The sequence below is a fragment of the Falco naumanni genome, chromosome 11 (assembly GCF_017639655.2).
Source record: "Falco naumanni isolate bFalNau1 chromosome 11, bFalNau1.pat, whole genome shotgun sequence".
NCBI classification, from domain to species: Eukaryota; Metazoa; Chordata; class Aves; order Falconiformes; family Falconidae; genus Falco; species Falco naumanni.
Window position 1 is genome coordinate 23,509,413 of NC_054064.1, and position 21,855 is coordinate 23,531,267.

At 64.1% G+C, this 21,855-nt stretch overlaps 1 protein-coding gene across 3 annotated transcripts; it reads right to left on the minus strand.

Annotated features, from left to right (window-relative positions):
• Positions 1 to 741: 741 nt before the first annotated feature.
• On the minus strand, positions 742 to 17,447 carry SLC6A9 (solute carrier family 6 member 9). 3 transcript variants are annotated; one of them, XM_040610042.1, is made up of 14 exons: positions 17,284 to 17,447; positions 14,698 to 14,844; positions 6,038 to 6,194; positions 5,742 to 5,873; positions 4,377 to 4,629; positions 4,164 to 4,296; positions 3,751 to 3,885; positions 3,567 to 3,670; positions 3,247 to 3,484; positions 3,011 to 3,145; positions 2,643 to 2,742; positions 2,304 to 2,404; positions 1,956 to 2,126; positions 742 to 1,723 (listed from the first exon to the last, which is right to left on the minus strand). In XM_040610042.1, the coding sequence occupies exons 2-14, from the start codon at positions 14,725 to 14,727 to the stop codon at positions 1,511 to 1,513; spliced, it is 1,902 nt and encodes a 633-aa protein (XP_040465976.1). In that variant the 5' UTR covers positions 14,728 to 14,844; positions 17,284 to 17,447; the 3' UTR covers positions 742 to 1,510. The 3 variants fall into 3 exon arrangements, with proteins under 3 accessions (XP_040465976.1, XP_040465978.1, XP_040465977.1); XM_040610044.1 differs by lacking the exon at positions 17,284 to 17,447 and adding an exon at positions 15,139 to 16,380; XM_040610043.1 differs by lacking the exon at positions 17,284 to 17,447 and adding an exon at positions 15,091 to 16,380.
• Between the last annotated feature and the right edge of the window lie 4,408 nt (positions 17,448 to 21,855).

Here is a 21,855-nt window from a genome sequence, read left to right on the forward strand (position 1 = left end):
AGGCAGTGCTGCCCAGGGACGCGTGCGTTATTGCTAACAATTAGAGGTGAAGAGTAGCGGCGTGACACGTGGGGCAGGGCACGGGCACCATGCGGGAACCTGCGCCCCTCGCCACGGCACGGCGGGGGGCTCGGGACGGGAACAGGGGAGCTGGAACATCCTGCCAGGGCTCAGTGCCCACCGCCTCCAGCCACTGTACCAAGCCACGCTGTGTCCCTGTGTCAGCCTCAGGGCTGTGGCATAGGGAGTGCAGAGCACTGGCTGGGAGGGGGGGCAGCAGAGTGGGAAGGGTCTCACCCTGGCCACCCTGAATCAAGAGCTCCAAGCCCTTTGGTTGGAGCTGGAAGACATTTAAAGTTGCCTGGCCTTTGCCAGTGCATCCTGCTCCACTAATACTGGTTGGAGACCAAGCATCCCCTGATGGCTTGGAGCAAGTAGGCTGGTGCAGCCCTCCGTGTCTCCGCTGGTACTTCTTGCTAGCAGCAGCTGCAGGGGGGCAGGGGGGCAGGGGGGCAGTCCATCCTGCTCCCCCTTAGCACCATGGAAGGTCCCCCTTGCCCATGCCGGGGCTGCTGGGGAGAGCTGGACCGTGGCCTTGGCCCATCACCCCCCAAGCCAGGCAGAAGTACTCCCCAGCCTCCTGCCCTGCCATGGGGCAGGCAGGAGCACTAAACTGTGCCCACGCTGCGTGTGGCTGTGCCCAGCTTAGCAGGTTAATGCCTGGCACCCACAGCCCCTCAATGGGGCACACCAGCTCACCACCTTGCACAGCCCCGGGGTACCGTGCATGTGTGCCCATGTGTGCCCGTGTACGTGACATGCATGCCCATACCGCATCTATGGGTAAGGGACACACACATGCACGCACACCTGTGCTCTAAGTGCTCGTGTCTTGTACCATGGGATCCGGCTGCCCATGCGGACACTGTGCTTGCCCCCGTCTCCCTCTGCTGGCCTGGTGCTTGGCACGGCCACCCGTGGGACCCTGCAGGCTCTGAGCCACAGTGGGTGCCCACGTGGGCTGGGGGTCCTGCGGTGCCAAACCCTGCCACGACGGCCCTGTGCACACACAGCTTGGGGCGGCCACGGGCAGCCCTGGCATGTCCCAACCCACGCCCTCCCCACGGGTGGGCCAGGACTGTGCCCCACGGTGGGGCAGGCTGCCTGGCTGTGAGGGGGCTGGGAGCCAGGGGGCATCCTGCCCCCCATCCTGTGCATCCCCCTGGGGCAGGGCCCCCGCAAAGTGCCTCTGGCTCCCGGCCCTCCTGGGGCTGTGCCCCCTCCTCTCTTGTCCCAGCGTCGCGCACAAAGGTTACCGTAAACATGAGGGTTAACGAACGCCACGGGGGGGGGCAGGGGGGGTTAACCGGCAAGGACGTGGGGGGTCTCGGGGTCAGGCGCTGAGAGCCCCCTGCGGTCCGGTGCAGCCCGGAGCCAGGCTCCGCCAGCGGAAGGTGCGAAAGTGTCACCGCGCGGGAGGGGTTAGAGGGGGTGCGGGGACGGCAGGGGGTCACAGTCTGGAGTCCTGGCTGTGGGCTGAGCCGTTGCTGCCCTGCACAGGGGAGGCAGCCGCTGCCTCGCTCCGACCCTTCTCTGGCTGCAGGGGCTGCACCTCCAGATGGGACTCGGTGGAGGGGCTGAACGCCGGGGCGTAGCGCCCGCTGCGGTGCTCTACCAGTGCTGGGCCCCAGTCCTTGCTTGCCTTGGTAGCGTTTTTCAAGCGCTAGAGAGAGAGGGAGAGGATGGGGACAGGGTTAACACCCACCATGTTCCGCCACCCCAGCCTGCCCCAACATGCCAGCGGCTCCCAGGGTACCCAGAGGTGGGGGTGCCCCATGGATGCTGCCTGCACACAGCCGCTGCGGGGTGCTGACAGCTCCGGTGGGGTTGGGGACAGCCTTGCAGGCAGCTCCAGGTGGGACACGAACAAGGCGGTCTAGCCCCTAGCCACCCACCTCCAGCAGCGTGTCCCCCTCGGAGCAGCACACTTTGTAGATGGCGTAGATGGGGATGCAGATGACGGAGGAGAGTGCCATGAGGAAACCGATGCTGATGGCCCAGGTGGGGTAGACGTAATCGTTGTAGGAGATGGGCCGGTACTGGATCACTGTGAAGACCAGGATGAACTGGGGAGGGACAGGCAGGATCAGCCAGTGGGGAGCAGCCAGCCTGCTCTGTGCCCCCCACAATCACCCTGCTCTGCCCCATCCCTGCATCCTCCCCAGGGTGGGTATGTGGGGTGACCAGGTGGGCTCCCAGCCCCCTTCTCCCATGGCCCTGTGCCCCATGGTCACGATGCTCACAAAGATGATGGCGGGCGAGATGAAGCGCCAGCAGATCTGGAAGAAGAGCGGGGGTGGGAAGCCCAGCATCATCTCAATGTCCTTGAAGTAGTTGTGGTGCCCTGGGGGAACAAGTGACTATCAGCCCCTGCATTGCTGGGCTGGGACCCCAAGCCCCCTCCCACCCCTGCCCAGCACCAGCTCCAGACCCAGGTGGTGGGATCCACCAGGTCAGAGCTGCCCAACTGGCCAATGGCCTTGCCAGTTACCCCACAGCAAGACAATGACTAGCTAGAAGTTAGCCCACCAGTTGGCTGGGGCAGCCCTGGTGGCCAACTGGCCGTAGGCAGTTGCACCTACCGTAGATGTACATGATGGCCACGCACATGATGCAGGAGATGATGACCAGGGAGAAGCTGGCGGCGTAGTTGTCCATCAGCAGGAGCCAGTAGATGCCCGCCTGCAAGAGGCACCCATTGACACAGCTGCCTCAGCTGTACCGCTGCCATGGCATGGCAACACCCGATGCCAGGGTCAGCATGGTGACACTTAGTCCGGATACAGATACCATTGCTTAGTCTGGATGCTGTCGCCAGGGCTGGCATGGCAACACCAGGCACTGGGTGTTACCACCACCATGGCAGCAATGGATATACAGCTGGTGGTGTCGGCAGAGCAAGGCTGCCATGGCAATCACACCCTGTCACCACAGTCCTATGGTCACCTACCTGCGTGGTGAGCGGGATGCCCAGCAGGAAGCCTGCCACAGCCACCCCCAGCGTCACAAAGGTCTTCCTGCGGATGATCCACTCGTTGCCCACCTCGTCCACGATGGCTGTGACCAGTGTCTCCAGCAGGCAGAACTGTGCGTGGGACAGAGGGGGCAGGATGTCACCGCCTTGGCCCCACCATGCCACCCCATCCCAACGCACTGGTGCTACCATGCTGCCCCACCACGACCTACCTGTGTACCCAGCCCCAGGAGGATGAGCATGAAGAAGAAGAGGATGGACCAGAGGGGTGAGATGGGGAGCAACGTGAGGGCTTCGGGGTAGGCAACAAAGGCCAGGCCAGGGCCATGGTCAGCCACCTTGGAGACATCCACGCCCAGGTGGTTGGCCATGAAGCCCAGGATGGAGAAGATGACAAAGCCGGCGTAGACGCTGGTGGCGCAGTTGGTGATGCTGATGATGATGCTGTCCCTGCAGGGAGAGGGGTCAGGGCTGTCTGTAGGCCTGAGAGGCAGCAGGGGGCTGGGGCGGCGGGCCGTGGTAGGGCACTCACCGGTAGCAGTTGTTGTGGAACTTGTTGTAGGAGGCCATGGTGATGAGACCACCCCAGGCGCAGCCCAGCGAGTAGAAGATCTGTGAGGCCGCATCACCCCACACCTGCAGCAGTGGGGCGGTCAGCCCTGTGCCCTGCAGCCCTGGTCCTCCCTGGCCACCCACCACCCGCTGTCCCCACTCACCTTGGCGTTGAGGATCTTGTCCCACTGGGGCGTCAGGTAGTACATGATGCCGGTGAGGGCCCCCTCCAGCGTGATGCCGCGCACGAAGAGGATGGTGAGCACCACGTAGGGGAAGGTGGCCGTGAAGTACACCACCTGTGGGGTGACACCTCAGTGGTGGGGGGCGGGGGGAGGGGACAAGGGGTGTGGTCTGAAAGGGTCGTGTCTGTGGACCGGGGGAGGGGCTATGGGCCAGGGGAGGGGTTATGGTCCTGAGTGGGTCCCCGGAGTGGGGAGTGGGGAGCATGCACAGGGCGGCGGGCTAGGAGGGGCTGTGCCCAGAAGCGGTGGGGCCATGTCCACAGTGGGAGCGATGTTCCCAATAGGGGAGGGTCATGGCCACCACAGCCGGGGGGCGGGGTGCACGTGGGTACCTTCCCAGAGGACTTGACACCCTTGATGAGGCAGAGGAAGACCACGACCCAGGAGACGCCGAGGCAGCCCAGCAGGGGCAGCCGCACCTCGCCCAGGTTCCCGATGTCATCCGACAGGTCCAGCACGTACCTCCTGCATGGGGAGGGGGACAGTGGATGTCAGCGGGACCCTGCCACCATCCCCTCACCTGTCCCACGTCCCATCCCCAGTACCTCCAGTACTCCTCGCTGGGGCTGGTGCGCTTCTGGGTGGTGTTGAGGAGGCGGGTGAGGTTGAGGGCGGCGCGGCTGGAGAGGTTCCCGTCCAGCACCCCCACGCAGTCGGGCGTGTTCCAGGCGTTGCTGCAGTATGTCCAGGGCAGCACGCGCGTCATGGACACAAAGAAGTAGTAGAAGGCAATACAGATCACCACGTTGTAGTAGATCCCGATGTATGTGGACACCACCATCATCCCGTAGCCCACGCCTGGGAACAGCACCAGGGAGCGGTGAGCGGCATGGTGCGGCACGGCAGGGGCATGGCACGCAGCACAGGGGGTTCTGGCGTTGGCACAGCGGGGGCAGGCAGCATGCGGCACTGCCAGCAGCAGCCTTGCAGCCGCTCCGTGGCTTGGGTCCTGGCTGTGGCACTGGAGTGGGGACCACTATGCATGGGATCCTCACCTCCAAGCAAGCCTGGTCATGCTGAGGGTCCCCTGGGACATGTGGCAATGCGCAGGGGATGCATGGCCTGCAAGGCTGCAGGCAAACTCCTGGGGTCTGCAGCCCTAGAAAACCACTAGGTGGGGGTCCCTCCTGGCTATGGTGACTTTAGGGCTGCAGCTACCTGGTGGCATGTGACAGAGGTGACACAAGCACAGGGGAAACGCACCCCTAGGCTGAGCACACCATGGTGCAGGGCACACAGAAGCATGTGCATGAGCTGCCCCCACTCAGCTGTGATGTGAACACATCACCCAGAAGGCAGCACGCAGGCATGTGCCAGAACAGCCAGCAGCATGGGAGCACACCGATGTGCCGGGAGGTGCACCAGCAGCACAGTCCAGCCATGGCAGGGCAAGCTCTGAGCATGGACAGCACGCACGTGGGCACAGCACCCTATAGCGCAGGGAGAGGACCACAGGAGCGTGCCCACAGCCGGAGGGGCCACGGGTGCCCACAGCCTGTTCAGGGGGCCTGACTGGACTCTGCAAGAGTGACACACTGGGGACACGTGTGGCCTGAGCAGGGATGTGTGTGTAATGCCTGCAGTGGATGCCAGTGCAGGGCTGGGTACGCGCAGGAGATGCATTGCGTGTGAAGGGACATGTGTAATGCGTGCAGGGGGATGCCAGGCGAGCTGTGTGCAAGGGAATGCAGCCTGGAGTGGGCATGCGCACGGGCCCTGTGCCATACAGGCAGTGATACATGTGCAATGCACACATATGGAGGACTGTGCAAGCTGCAGGTGCCTGCACAGGGCCACGTGATGTGCCGGAGGTGTGCGTGCAGGGGACACACAGGGTGTGCAGGGGCCGTACCATGTGCTGGCGGGTGTCCCATGTTAGTGTCTGCCGGTGGGGACAGGCAGCTCCTTACCTTTGAACATGGGGCTGACCCTCCAGACGCCAAGACAGCCCTGGCTGGCGAACTGCCCAAAGGAGAGCTCCATGAAGAAGAGGGGGATGCCGCAAAACACCAGCATGATGAAGTAGGGGAACATGAAGGCACCTGGCGGGCAGCAACCAGAGGGTGAGTGGGCAATGGCCCTGGGCACAGCTGTGCTCCCCATGCCCTGCATCACCCCATAAGCCTGGGGCTGGCAAGCACTGCACAGGGCTGGAGCACTCACCCCCACCCCTGCCCTGAGGCATCCCATTCCCCCCGACACCCACCTCCCCCATTGCGGTAGCAGAGGTACGGGAAGCGCCAGACGTTGCCCAGCCCCACGGCGTAGCCCACGCTGGTCAGCACAAACTCGATCTGGTTGCCCCAGTTGCCACGCTTGACGCTCTTGTCCAGCTTGCCCCGCTCCCCGGGCACAGCACCATTCTGTGGAGAGATGCCGTGGGGTGTGTCAACCAGGAACGCCCCTGCCGGCCCCATCGGAGGGGCGACGGCCGCCAAGCGGGGCCGGGTGGTCCCCAGCATCCTTCCCCATCCCTCCCTCATGCCAGTGTCCCCCCCCATCCCGCCACGCACAGGCAGTGCCAAGGAGGGGGAGGGCAGCGGTGGCAGCGCCCCCCCCCGATGAATAGCTCTGCCCAGAGCCCGGCTGCAGCGAAGGAAGAGCCTGCAACTCATACAAAGCAGGTCCGGGCGCCTGAGCACAAAGGGGCCTCTGTTCCCGTGCCCCCTCCTCCTTGCGCCCAGCAAGAGAGGTCCCGCTGGGTGGCCGCTAACCACGGCTGGGCGAAAATGGTGAGACCCCCGGGGTGAAGCAGGGGCCCCCCCTCAATGGGTAGTGGGGTGCAGTGACCAGAGCAGGCGGGGGGCTGGGTGCCTCCTGGGAAAGGCACCCTACTGCCCCTGGGGTCCTGCTGCCAGCTCAGTCACCAGTGAGGGCACCGCACTCAGGGCAGCACCAGGGCAGGGGGTCCCATGCAACTGAGTCCCCTAAGCGGGACAGCCCCGGTGCCCAGCCATCCCTCACTGCAGGGGACCTGGGGGGAGGGGGTCAGACAGGGGCAAGAAAGGGCGCTTTGTGCAGGCTGCCACACAATGCGAGCTCACACCGGAGCCAACAACAACAACAGGGATAAGCACCCATCACCCCCAGCAGAGATGGCACCCATCACCCCGTGGCTCCATCCCAGCATGGCCCTGGGCTCATGCTAATGTTTTGCCCAGATGCTACAGAGCTCTGGCAGGTTGGGCTGAGGGCAGATGGCATTTCTGGGGTGCTGCAGGTACCCCAAACCCTGCCTTCTCCACCCAAGGCCAGGTGATGGGTACACAGGATGAGAGTGCCGGTCAGTCCGTGACCCTGCGGGAGCAGCACGGGGTGCCGGCAGCCCTAGGAGCACAATGGAGCTCCACAGTGACGGTCTCTCCACCACCATGGACACCCCATGCCCACACCCATGCCCACTCACGCTGCTCCCCCCGCTGCATCCCTGCCATGTGCCCCCCACGATGGCTGATGCCGTCAGCGTGCGGGCCACAAATGGGAGCCGTCGCTTTGGATCTGCTCACGCCGGCGGGGTGCAGGCAGCAGGCACGGTGCACCTAACCGTATCATTCGATTAGGGCCGGCACAGCCGGGACGTGATGCCCGGCGACTCCGGCACTGCGCTGCCAAACAAAGCCATCTGCTACAAGCGGGGCCTGCACGCGCCGGGGGCCACGGGGGGGCTGCTGGGGTGCAGGGCTGGGGAGAGGGGCGATGGGGGGGGGGCGGTGTCAGATCACTGGGCGCTTTGGGCAGGGCAATAGGGAAGACATGCTGGCCATGCCCAGTCAGGGTACCAGGGTGGCCACGCCACAGCCTGTGGGCAAAGACTGTCAGAAATGAGCTCACAGCAGCCCTGGGTGCTGGGGGAGTCTCCTGTGGGGTGCTGAGTGGGAGTGGGACCGAGGGGGTACCCTGGGTTGGGGGGCAGGACACTAGCACTGTCCCCACACTAGGGCACACTGCCCGCTCGATGAGGCTGATCCGATCGAGAAGCCTCTGATTAAGCTGCTCGCACTAACGAGGTTCCTAATGAGCTGCACGGCCAGCAGGAGAGGGGGCAATGTTCCAGCCTCCCTGACAAAGGGTCTGGTCGAGGGGGGAAGCCACAGTGCATGGCGCTGGGTCAGTCTGGAGCCCCGATGCCCACAGAGGACCTCATCCCTGTCCTAAAGCCAGAGGGCTAACCCTCTGCTCGGGTGACCCTGGCATGGCTTCACCCCCATGCAATGGGGCACACCAGCCTTGAGCTGCTTGGCACCAGTGCAACGAGAGCACCAGGCCTCTGTGCCCCCCCCCTCCCCCCCCCCCACCTTTCCTACAGTGCTGGGCTTTGCCGCACTTGTCCCCAATAAGGGGGCAGCCACGTGTGCCCATGCGTGCACAAGCATGCACACGTGCGCAAACACTTGCAGGCTCACCCATCAGCTTGCTACCACCCCTCCTCTCCCCAAATCTGGGAAGGTCAGCCTGTCCTTTACAGTCATTAACTGTCCTCCCAACCCCACTTGGTAAAAGAGGGGGACGCACACCGAGAACCCAGGTATCCAGGAAGATGAGACAACATCCCTCCCTGCTGTGGGGATGGGACAGAGCTGGGCTGCAAAGGGCGAGCTGCCCCCCAGCACGGATGCAAGCCCCTGGAAAGGGCGGTCCTGCTCCCAGACCCTGCATTTTCCATGCACATACTCCCATGCAGCTCCAAAAGATGCCTGGCTTGAGTGAAAATATAGCGGGAGGCGGCGTGGGGGGAGGAAGAAGGATGTTCCGGGCACCCCAAACATCCCCTTTGGAGATGTCCCGCACCCACCTTCGGAGATGTTCAGGGTGCCCAGGGCATCCTTTCTCCCCTTTCCCCAGGGACCCCCCTCCCCATATGGCCAAAGCTTCCCCAGCCCAGCAAAGCAAAGCAGGCATCATCCATCACACTGCCTGGCACCGGAGCCTTTCTCATGCTAAGCAGCATTGCCTCTCACAATGACAGCTTGGCTGGGGTGCCCGGATGCCCCCCACTACCCGAAAGGGCCCTGATTTATGGCTGGGAAGCTCATGGCAGTGGCAGAGTTGATGCGGGGAGGGGATGTCCCCACGGGAGGCATCTCCAGCATGGTGCCCCCCTCTTCTTCTCTCCACTCAGACTGCCCCCACAGAGGTATTTAAGCCCAGCAGAAGCACTCCATCGGGTATCAGCCTTATCCAGCCCCCCCTCGAACCAGTGAGAGACCCCCAGTTCCTTCCCCAGCCTCCTAACTGGGTGCCAGGGCTGCTCCTGCAATGCCAATGCAGGGTACCAGTCAGCCCTGATGTCATCAGCCTGATGTCATTGCTCTTTGCCACATCCATGGCAATGAAGTCACGGCTGGGCAAAGCAGGGACGGAAGATACAAATAGATGCTAATTACATTGTTTGCCAAAATAGCAGCTCTGCCAGGGCAGGGAACTGGGGTGCCAGATGCCTGGGGTAGGGGAACCTCAGCCTGGGACAGGGGTCCCCAGGGGTGGAGTGACATGGACTGGGGTGTCCTGGGGACACTCGCTGGCTGTCCACAGATTCTGGGTGCTGGGGAGGGGGACTATAATCAGGTCCTGCACTCCTTGTCCCTGGCACATGGGATAATGAGCCCACAAGTGCCAGCCCTGCACCAGAGCCTGCCGTGACCTGCCAGCTTGCCCGTCCCGGCTCTGCCAGCCCCACCGGCACATCCGAGCTATCCCTGCCCTCTCTCTGCGGTGCCCAGCCCTGTGTTCGTCCCTGCCCCGGTGCAGCAGAGGTACAGCATGGGGGCACTCCCAGGGGCAGGGTGACACAGTGCTGAGGGGGATGTCCAGATCCCAGGACCCCTCAGCAGTGCAACACAGTCCCGACCACCCTGCAACGCAGGGAGGCTGCCCAGCCCCAACAACAGCCCTGAGTGTGCTCTGCCAGCCATCTGCAGCAGCACCAGCCCATCCCTGGGGTGCCATGGGAGGACAGGGCAAACTCTGACCGATGCCCATGAAATGGGGAGGGGGGGGGGATCTTTGCTAGCCTCTGCCCCTGCAGCACTGAGCAAGGCAAAGGGGTGCTGTGCACCTCTCTTGCAATCAGTAGGTTCCAGAGTTAATGAACACACAACCATCCGGCAACCAACGCAGCCGAGGCCATGGAGGGGGTTGGTGCCACACTGTGCCCTCCATCCCCTGGAGCACCCCACATCCCTGGCTGTGGGGCTTCGGGGTGCCTCTCCAGCATCCCACAGCACAAAGCTGCAGCTGTGGCTCTGCCCTGCAGGCCCATCACCCCGGAGCTGGCACAAAGGGGCTTGGAAAGCCACGGTAGGGGGGTGACAGCGCTGGCGTGGCCGCCACCCACCCTGACCCCCCACTCTGCCCCCCAGACTGAGACCCTGCTCTCAGCTCCCCACTGACCTGCTGAGGGGGCCAGAGGGGGCCCGGCTGCCCACAGCCACCATCCAGGGGGACAGGCTGGCCGGCTCGGCGAGTCCCTAGCTTCATTGGCACCTTGGGCTCTGGTGCAGCAGCCGCCCGCCTGCCTCCCCCCACTCGCTGCCTCCAGTGCTTGGCACTGCTCCCCACTTGCCTCCCAGCCAGGCTCAGCCCCTCGCCAGCCACGCCGCCGCAGCACCGGCACCCCACCACGCTGCCTGCCCCAGCACCACCCCTGCCTGCCCAGGGACCCTTATGCCTCAGTTTCCATCCCCCACGAGCCGTGCCCCCGTGAGCCAGGTGCCTGCCCTGGCAGGCTCAGGCAGGGCAAGCTGCACAGCGGGCTGAGCCCTGTCATGCTTAATGAGGCCTCATTAGCGGGGTCCAGCTGCTCACAGCCCCGCATGCTTCAGCGGGCAGCGCTGCCCTCCCTGCGGGCACTGCTGCCCGTCTGGCCAGGGCCAGGACCTGTGTTTGGAGCGTGGCAGGGGGCCACGTCCCCTTGGAGCCTGCCGTTCCATACCCCAGTGTCCCCAGCCCCACACACCTGACCCCAACCCTGGGCACCTGAGGGCTGTGAGGACCAGGCATGGCCCCGCTGGCGGATGGGGGCATGGGGACAAGCCTGCCTGCTGACACATCCCCAGCCTGGTGCCACACTACTCTGACGTCATACCACTGGCGACATCATGGGGTCTCCATGGCAGCCCTTGAAAGGTCACTGCCCCACGGGGGACCATCTGGCTGGCAGGAGGGCTGTGCCATGACCCCCCTGCCACCCGGGCACTCCGCAGCCTCCCTGCTCGCCCCCTTGCTAGGGAGGGGTGGGACCCCAGCGGGGTGCTGCGTCCCACAGGATGGCAGGCGCAGGGTGCCCCTCAGCCAGGCTCGGGGTGCCCCAGCTGCTCCCAGCCCTGTGCCCCGGCTGGGGAGCGTGGCCAAGGCGCCAGCGAGGCGTGATGGTGCGCCAAGGGCGGGGTGACAGGACGGCGCTTTCGGGCGACCATCTGGGGTCTGGGCAGCAATGGCCGCAGGCATGCACATGAACAGCACACGTGTGCAGGCGGGTGCTTGGCCCCTCGTGCACCAGCACCTAGTGCTTGTCCCTGTCCCCTCCTGCACTGGCCACCCAGTAGCTTGGGACATGCCCTATCCATGGGATGGCAGTATCCAAGCATGATCCCCCTGGGACATGTGCAAGGCCAGAGCCACCCCACGCTGTGCCAGCCAGTGACTCCAGCCCTGCCCAGCCAGCTCAGCCACCTGTCCTGCCCAACATGCGGCCAGGCACCTTCTGTGCCCCAACACTCTGCAAGGTGCCCACACAAGCAACCCTCTATGCCCAGTTTGACCACATCACTTTGCCTGGGCCACCTGCATGTCACTACCACGATGTCTTGCCCCAGGCACAGTGCCCTCCTCCCCGTGCCCCTAGCAGCAGCCTGAGCACAGCACCACGGGACCCACCGTCCCATCCCAGGGATGCCAGGCCCTGTGCCAGCCCACGGGAGCACAGTGCTGCTCCACTGGCAGCCTGGCCAGAAGGCAGGCAGAGGTCACTGCCAGCCCTACAGGCACACACTGCTGCTAATGAAGGGCCCACAGCAGGACCCTCACCTCCCCTGGCATCCCAGTCCCACACCAACTGGCTGGCAGTGCTGGGGCTGAGATGCAGAGGCGATAGGTGTATTGAGGGTGGCTGTGGGTCTTCCAGCCCCTGTCATCCTGTCCCCGAGCAGGGCTGTAGGGTGCCTGGGGCAGGGGTGATGCCCAGGGACCATCCCCCAGCCAGGTGCTTCCGCCAGGGCTGCCTTTCTCCAGCCCCTTTCTCCCGGGGCAGACATGATTCTCCCAGGGCATTCAGGCAGAAAAATCCTGTGCTGCCTCCCCCCCTCCCCATCACTGCCCCTTGGTATTCCAGGAAGGGCTCCTGGAGCCAAGAACCACTTCCGCAGCTCCACTGGCTCCCCTGCCCGCAGCCACTGGCCAGTGGCACCACGCTGCTGGGGGTGTCTGGGACAGGCAGGGCCCCCCCACCTTCCCAGCCCTTAATCCCCAGCAGTGCGGTGGCAGTGGCTCCCCATTGTCTGCCCAGGGTGGGCTGGGGCGATGGCAGGAGCCCACCTGAGCGGGGTGCCCCGTGGCCAAAGGCTGCCCGACCGTGCCAGCAAGGCAGCCCGGGAGTCAGGAGCCACGGGTACTGCTGGAGCCTGAACAAAGTGCCCTGAGGAGAACAAAACAAAATGTTCTTAAAGGCCAGGGACAGAGAGGCTGTCTGACCCTTCCCACTCCTCTGTGGCGCCACGGGGACCCTCCTGCCTGGTCACACAGGAACTGACCCAGCCCCTGGAGCTGCCCTGCACCCCGTTGGCTGCCCACTGACAGGGCATCTGCAGGGCTTGGGAGTGGTAGGGGGGCACTGCCCACCCTTCTGCCTGTTGTTTTGGAGTGAGCATGCAGAGCTTCCCAGAGCCATCAACAAAACGCAGAGCTTGCAAAAGCAAGACACAGCACCCTTGTCACACCCAAACCAATGGGAAAGAGCAGGCCCCAGCCCACAGGTGGGGAAACTGAGGCACAGCTGAACATCACCCAGCTGCTGCCTCCATCAAACCCTGTCCTTCCCCAGGCAGGGCACAGCAGGCACCCCGAGTCCCACCGCGGCCCCAGGCGTTGCACACACATCCCTGGGCAGGGGTTGCATTGCGGGAGCCCAACTGGGCTGGGGGCAGCAGTGGTGGGAGCTGCACCTGCAGGCAGGGATGAGAGGACAGGCAGGAACTGCACTTTACCAGGTGACTGGCAGAGCCCTGGAGGCAGGCCAGGGAGATAACCTCCCTTCCTCACTGACCCAGGCAGCTCAGCAGCTAGTGCCTGTCCCGCCACAGCTCCTGCCAAGGCTTTCTTATGGTGCAGGGATGCTCCAGGAATGAGGATGCTCCAGGAGCAGGGATGCTCTCACAGGGACCTCTGCCTTCCCCCCCAGCCCCCACGCCCTGTGCAGGGGTGTCCTTGCACCCTGCAAATAGTGAAGCACTGGGCTGCAAGCCAGGGTGGCCAGCATAGCATGTGCCAGACCCTGTGGTCCCCTGCCCATTCCCACCTGTCTGCGTGCCCTGGCCCTGGGGTGGGCTGGTCAGGTACTTCCAAGAAGCAGGTTAAAGATTGACCGGCAGCAGGTGGGCACTCCCATGGCTGGCTCCCTGCTGCAGGTGCCAGGCTCAGCCCTCGCCCCAGTGCAACGCCAGCTGCTCCAACCAGGTCAAGAACACAACAGCCACACAGAGCCATGGCAAGCACCCCACACATGCAGGAGCACATCCCCATAACAGATCCCTGATCAAGCCCGGACACATCCTCAGCACCTCCCTATTCCCAGCCAAGGACTTCTGTAGAAAACTGCCTTCCTCTTCCACTGGCCACCTTCACCCTCCACACTGCCCGTTGCAGGCAGGATGGGTGCTGGGCTCCCTGCTGCAGGCACAGCCAGCAGGGCCATGCTGGGACACGCAAATGAAGGAGCCACGCGCATGCAAGTGTGCTGGAAGCGCCTGCTGGAGGACACTGCTCCTCTGGCTCTTGGCTTCCCAGGGAAGTCCTGGCTCCCAGCCCTCTGGCTGGAGCGTGCAGCTATTTCAGGAAGCCCCTGGGGAAGGGGAGGCCCGACAATTGTGTTGGCCCGGATGGTTCAGCTCCCATCCACTGGGAAAAAGGGAAGAGCCAAGCCCAGCCTGGGCTCACCTGCCCAACACAGCACAGCAGCCCGGCACAGGAACCTGAGCTCAAGGGCTCCCAAGCACCAAACACTTGCACAGCAGAGCTGCCACAAGCACGGGGCCATTGCAGCCCTCCAACACGGACACATGCCAAGCGCATCCCACATCCACCCGGTGCACTGAAGCCATTCCTGCCACTGATGAGCGCAGAGCAGCGCACAGCAGCCTGCAGCACACCGCCTGCAAGTACAGAGGGGTTGGGCATCACACTAGTGCCTGGAAAAACCTGGCTCTGCCCGTACACCATCCTACCAGCCCCGTCCAGGACAGCCTGCCGGGTGGAGGCAAAGGGGAAGCAGCCCCACACTGTAGCCCTCTGGGGGCACCCAGCACAGAGGGGTGCCTATGCCCTATGCTGAGAGCAGGCAGAGGAGCCACCCAGCTGGGGCTTTCCCACCTTTGCCGCCCGCCCAGAGAGCTGGGGCAGGTGATAAGGCTGGGCAGCGTGCCTGAGACGGGCGATAGCATCCCCAGGTACAGCGAGATACCACGCCCAGGGAGCCTTGCAGGCACAAGGCTGGTCGTAGTGCTGCGGGAGCATCAGGGTGGCACAACCTCAGCTGGGGGTCCCGGGGGGCACCAAGCCTTACAGGAGTCCCAGTGTCCTGCTCCCTACACTGGGTGCTCCGGGTCCCCAAGGCAGTGGCCCATGCCAGCCCACTCCCCACAGCCCAGCACTTACCAGCAGCCCCTCGCTGCACTTATCGGCCATCCCTGGAGGCTGGAGTGTGGCGGCAGCTGCCCACCGCAGGGTCCCTCGCCTGCCCGCTCTCCGTCACGCTGGCTGCGGCACCAGCACCAGTGCGCTTCAATCCACTGTCAGAGCAAGCTGGGCAGAGGGGAGAGACACCAAGAGAGACGTGACTGGTAGGGTGGGCACATCCCCGCCCCAGGCCTCCCCCTCCCACCAGGAAGCAGTGACAGGCCCCCATACCTGCCCGCAGGGCACACGGGAGCGGGGCTGGCAGCGGACGCAGGGTCTGGGGCTGGGTGGGCTGGCAGCGTGGTCTCTCCCACCCACCCACTCCAAGTGTCTCCGAACCCCTGGCACTCACACGAACCCCCTGGCACTCACATGAGCGGCGGCTCCCAGGTGTTTCCCAAGAAGCAGTTAAAGATTTACCGGGTGTAGACAGACGACCTTGCAAGCAGCTGGCTGCCAGCCTCCCGGCAGGTGGGCAACAAGGGGCTGTGGGCAGGAGCAGGGCCCAAGCTCTGCCCCAGCGAGAGCTGGAGCTGAAGTGGCTGCGACACACTGCAGCGCCGGGACTGGGCGCTGAGCGGGGCCAGCGCAGGGCTCAGCTGCCGCACAGGACACAGATGGGAAACGATTGCCTTCTGCCCCGGTGCATCTCATGCACGTGCGGCGCAGGGGGGCTGAGCTGCTGGGCTCTGCCGGGCACCAGGTGCTACTGGACAGGGTGCAGGCGCGGGCAGCTGCCTTCACTGCCCCTACCCCTGCCCCAGCCTGGGGCTGCTGAAAGCCTCAGGGAGCACCGGGGGCCTGACCTCACCAGGACGGACAGCCACTCTTGCCAAAGACCAGTTTGATTGTCCGTGCAACAGCATCAATGTTTGCAGATCTCACACTAGCACTTGGTGTCCTTGCTGGCTGGGGAGGGATCCCCAACCCCCACCAAGAGTCCCCGACCCCCACCACCTGCAGTCGAGCACCCCAGGGCCTATCCCCAGGCTGCCATGGGTCTAGAGTGATCACCAGAGGGGCACGAGGCCCTTAAACCGTGGAGAGGGAGCATGGGCAGTGGAGATAAAGGGCAGGAGGCCAGGGGATGCGGGGTGAGCCCCCAGCCCTGGCCACAGCCCCTCCAGCGTAGGCAGGCTGCTGTCAGCAGATACCGCGTCCCACAGCCAAAGCCCTCCCCAGAAGCAGCTGCATTTCCAGGGGGAGCCGAGATGTCATCACTACCACAAGGCTGGCTGCTCACATGGCACAGGGACCTCTCAGAGTGGGAAGCGTAGAGCCAGCGGCCAGACCTCCTCCCCACCACACACCTATCACCAGCTATGCCCACCCTGCAGCCCTGAATTCAGCCCAGGGCTTCACCCTGTGTCCTGGGAAGGCAGAGCGCCCAAGTGGACAGCCCACCGCTCGCCCCGGGGTCTGCCAGGCGCTGATAAAGCTGTGTGCCTGCATAGATGCTGCTGGCTTCAGCTCCCAGCCTGACAAGGAGGCAAGCGCCCAGCCAGATGCAGGGCAGCAACGGGATGGATGCATGGATGCCTGAGGCTGCAGCATCCCCTGAGAAAGCCAGGCAGGGATGGGGATGCAAAGCACTGGCGCTGCGGGGCGGCTCTCTCAGAGCTGCGGAATGCCGTGACACCTCGGAGGGCAGGGCGGCTCGACCTAGAGACAGGACGGATGGCACCGTGGAAGTGGGAACACCTGGGCACCCGCGGGGCTCCTGGCTGAGGTGTCACACCTCGGCGGGAGAGGCAGCCCAAAGCACCCAGGGGAAGGCTGCGGATGCCGGGTCGCAAGATACAGCTCCCCCACCCCGGTCCCTTCCCGCCCGGCGGGTGCCCCGGGCCACCGGCGCAGCCATTGCCACCTGCGAGGCCATTTCCTCCGCCAGCATCCGCCGGGCCCGCCGCAGTCAGGTCTCCCCGGTACCCGCGGGAGGCGGGTAGCGGGCCGCCCTGCCGCCGCCCTGCTCCCCCCACCCCCCCATCCCCGGCGGCGGCACCGGCGGCAGCCCCCCCGGGCAGCGCCCGCCGCCACTCGCCCGCCGCCCGGCATCCCCCCGCCGCCGCCGCCCGGTGCAGCACGGCGGGGGGGGGGCCCGGTTACATCAGCCGCCACGTGGTGGCTGCTCCGCCGCCCCGCCCCGGCACATGCCCGTGGAAAATTACCGCCAGCCCCCCCGCCCCGCCACCGGGCCGGGCCGCCCCGGTCCCCGCGGCCCCCCGGGTCAGCTGCAGTGGCAGGCAGCCCTGCTCTGCGCGCCGCGCCCCTGCGCTCCGCCGGTACCGCGCCGCTGCGCCGGGAAAGCAACAGATGCGGGACCGCTCCGCATCCCGCTCCCGCCACCGTCCCGGCGGGTGGCCGCGCCCGGTGCTGCTCACAGTGGCGCTGCCGGTGCCGCTCCCGATGTCCCCGTCCCCGCCGCTCCGGAGCCACTCGCGGCCGCCGTCCCCTCCCCTCTCCTCTCCTCCCCTCCCCTCCCCGGCAGCTGCCCCCATCCCCGGTACTCCCGCGGCTGCCGGCCCGACCGGGCACCCGGTGCCGGCGGAGATGCGCGCCCCTTACCGTGCCCATGCCGCCGCCCGGCCCCTCCCGCCGCGCCAGGTGGGCCCACGGGAGCACCGCCACGCTGCGCCCGGCCCGGTACTGGTGCCGGTGCCGATGCTGTACCAGGCCCGGAGCCGCCGACGCCGCCGGTGCTGCCGAGTTAATGAAAGTTTGGAGGTCGGTGGGGGCTGGCGCCGCCTCTCGCCCCCGCCGCCGCGCTCCGCCCCCCGCGCCGCGCCGCGCTCCCCAGCGCCCCGCTCCGGCATCCGCACCCGCACCGGGGGCGCGGGCACCGCCGGCAGCGCGGGCACCCGCGGGGCGTGAGAGCGCACACGGCACACTGGGGGCACACGGGGTACATATGGTGCCCACGCACAGGCGTGGGAACGCAGGTACCTATGGCACAGACGGGCACATATGGGCACACACCGGCACGCTGCATGCATGGGCGTGCATCGGCACACATGGGCACACATGGGCACACACGGGCACACTAAGCACTTGACACACTTGGACACTCGCAGCCCACATGCAGCCCACAGGCACACGGACACCCAGGGGCATACGCAGGCTTGCAAAGGCACGTGGCACATGTGGACATATATGGGACATGCGGTCACACAGAAGCTTATATATGGGACATACGGTCACAAAGAGGCTCATACAGGGCATATGTGCATCCACACATACATGTTTTCACACCTACAAGCACACACAGAGGAACACCTGCACAGAGTCACTCTGCCAGGGCACAGCACCATGATGAACCCTCAGGCTCCAGCAAGGATGCATGTGGTTAGTGTGACTGTTGTACATGTGTGCATGTGTGTGTGTGCATGTGTCTGTTGCACATGTGAGTCCATGCATGTGCATGCTGCAGCAAGTGTGATTGCTGCCACATGTATACACATGTGTATACATGCAAGTCTGTACATGTATACCTATGTATTTAGGGGTGTGTGTACATGTGTGTACACATGGAAAGGTACATGTCAGTGTCTATAGGCATACATGTGTGTGTGGGCATCTACTTGCATATGCAAACCTCAATGCCTGTGCATGTGTGTGTGGACATGTATGGGTACACATGCACACGTGAACATGACTGTACATGTACATGGATGCACATACTGATATATACATGCCCATAAATACATATGTGCATGTGTGCACTCCTGAACTCACGTGCATGTGTTCACATGCATGTGCAGCCAGCACACGCCCCCACAGCCCTGGCCAGATGTTTCCAGTAATGCATGACGGGTGCGACGGGGGCCGCCCCTGGCCTGGCCCCTCGCCGAGGCCTGCCTTCCCTCCCATCCTCTGCCTGCTGGGCTTCCCACATGCCGGGACAGTTGCCTGCACCCCGGCACCCTGCCCTGCGAGCTGCCCCCTGGATCCCTCCCAGCTCCCAGGGTGCGCTGCACACCTGGGCCTCAGGCTGGCTGTGGGGAACGTGGCAGGGGTGCAGTGGGGCAGTTGCGCCCCACAGCCCAGCGCCCTAAGTGCACCAACAGCACAGCCCTTCCCACATCCCACTGGGTGCTCTCTGGTTTTTTCTGCCTCCACAGCCCTCCACCCCATCCTAGGGCTGACCCCTCAGTGCTCCAGCCAACTTGGGGAGCATCCTTTACCTGTCTCTTCACAGATCCTGTTGTCCCTGCTGGTTGCTACCTGGTTAAGGAAATCCTCAGAAGAGACCGAGTGGAGGTTGGGGCAGCGATGGATGGAGTGGGTGCCCCAGGGTCAGCTACTGCAGGCCCCACCGCCGCAGAGTCGCCAGGGTACAGGGCTGCAGGATGGAAGGTGGTGTCAGCATGCTCACGCGCTGACTCTGCTTTCGTTTCGGGCACCCGCAGCAGGAAGGGGAAGGCAGCAGTGAAACTAGCGGGTGCTTACGTCCTCCCACACCGTCCCAGCACCCATGCATGGCAGCTCAGCACTGGGAGCCAGGTTGCTCACTAGCACCCTCGTTCCTGGCTGCACTTGGCCTCACACCCCACCCCACAGCTTAAATCTGGCACCCAGCATCCTGTATCAGAGCCAGAATCCAGCTGCAACCTGTACCCCTGCCCCAGGCTCTGGGCTTTGGAAAGGAGCTGCCAGCTGTGGAGTCGTAGAATTGACCCTCAAGGGATAGATTTCCATGGATGAAATTCATGCTTTCAGCCCCCTTCTCAGGGTCTCACTCCCCTTCTGTGCATTTCCTCTGTGCACTCTCCTGTGTCTTGACTTGGGGAAACAGAAGGAGGGACCCTGCACCCCCCAGAAAGTCAGCGAGAGGCTGCTCCTGCCCCTCTGCAGCCTCCAAGATGCTGTGATGGCCTTGCAGCACCCTGTACCTGGGTGCAAACACCTCCTCCCCGCGAGCCTGGGAGCTTTATGCACCCATGGCTTTCGCCATGGCCCTGCTGCACCAGTCAGGGCTTCCCTGGGGTCTCGTGGTGCCCAGAGCCACAGCAAAGGCAGAGGCCAAACACAGTGCATGGGGTGAGAGGCTGCAGTACCAAAGGGGTGCAGTATGGGTGTGAGCCTCCAGCCTATGCTCATGCTCCCTTCACCCACCTGACAGCAATCATCCCACCATTCCCCGTTTTGGGGCACCTGTCTCCTTCCCTCCTCACTGGCTGCCAGGTGTCACAGTGTCTCCCAGGACTTTGCAAGGTGGTGGGAGTGATACCACAGCACCCATTCCCCAGTGCCATTCAGATCTGTGGGGCCGGTGGTTTCCTCTGCTGTGGGCAGGTGCGATGACCTCACTGCAGCTGTAGCATTTCTGTGGGGCACATGCGTTGGTGTGCAGGTGGCATTGCCACCTCAGCAGCATGGTCCCTCCCCTCCCCTCTACCTCTCCTCTCCTCTCCTCTTCCATCTCCATGGGTGTTGTTGCCTAGGAAACTGCGGGCAGACACAGGCAGGGATCCAGAGGGGTGAAGGGTGGAGAGGAAATGCCAGCTCCCAGCACCTGAGAGAGGGCTGGGCTGGCCAAAATGCCAGAGATCTCCAGAGATCTCCCCTGTGCTAGGCCTATGGCACAGAGTTGTGGTGACCCCCCAGTGCTCAGAGCCCTGGCATGGTCCGGAGCTTGTCCTTCAGTTTGGACATGCACCAAATGCAGCAGGATTTAATGCTGTCCCCCCCGTGTGCCCAGCATGGGGGCTGGCTGTACATCTCCCTGGAGGGACCGTGGAGTTTTATCCCAAGTGCTTCCTGAGCACTGTAAGCCCCAGCACCACTGGGTCTGGATCTGGCCCCAGGGTCTCCCTGTGGTGGGATGCTATGTGCAGAGCTGGGGGCCCCTGCGCTCCCTGCCCTGGATCACGTTCCCAGTGCTTGTGTGTGTCCCAAGGTGGGAAGCAGGGGGAGAGCAAAGTTCAGCTTTGGCATGAAGGGAAGTCACCAAAATCAATCAGTTTTCTTTTAAACCAGCTTCTTGGAAGCATCTCCTGGCTCTGGCTCCCCAGGCTGCAGACCAGCCCTGAAGGGGCCCAGGCAGCCTGGGGAGCTGCAGAGCCTGGGGACCATGCACCCTGGGCTGATCCTTATCCCGGTTCAGATGATGGGAGGGGACTGGGGTAGAAGTCCCCACACAGGGTGGCTGTCTAGGTCACAGCCGCCTCTACATTATCAGGAAAGGACCCTGCAAGAAGGGCAGGGGAAGCTCCAAGGAAGAGCCACCAGCTCATGTTTTGCCCTTCCAGCTTTCCCATCTTTCTTTTCTTCTCAGCATGTCCTCCCTGTCCTACACAGCATGTCAGAGAGGAACTGGTCTATGACAACGTCCCGCCTCATGGCTCCTGTGATGGTATCAGAGGTCTTGGAAAGCCCCCCAAATTGTCCCTGATTTGCCAGCAATTTGAAGCCACCTCATGAGAGCTGTCTCTCCCCAGCAAAGACCTGGGTTTGCAGCTCTGTGGGGGCAGTGCCGTACTCCAGTTCTGGCAGCCCTCTTCAACCTGGGACCCTTGTCCCTGCTGTGCCAAGGGCTGCCCCTCACCAGTCCTGGGCTCAGCTCCTGCCCCAGGCTCTGCCATGCCCCTGCCCTGGGCTTCGCCAGCAGCTCACACCCGCTCCAGCTCCAGGCTTCGGCTGAGTGCCACAGCCTGGCCTGGAGCAGTGCCAGGGCAGGCGAGTAGTGTCGCGGATGGGAGGAGATGCCGCAGGCATCGTTGCTCTTGGCCACAGGGAGCTGTGCCCCCAGCAGCCACAGCTCCTGGGGACTTTCCACTCCTGTGCCTGCTAGTGACCTGGGAAAAGTCCCTCACAGAAGATGCAGCCAGCCTAGAGGAAGCTCTGGTTCAGATGGGCAGTGAGATGAATGGGCAAACCCACAGCGTCCTGGGGCCAGCAACCATGGGGGATGAAGCTGGGCCCCGCCACTGCCTCATGCTATCCGCCCTGCAGCCCACCTCAGTGGTACACATGGCACCCAGCTCACAGTGCAGGGCTTGTGTTTCACACTGTGGACACGTGTGGCTGGTAGGGACAGCCCTGGGCACAGACAAGGGCTCCATTGTTGGGCACTCATATTTTGGCTGCAGGTCCCAGGGCTCTCCCTGCCCTGTTGCCTCTGGCTGGGTGGCGCAGAGC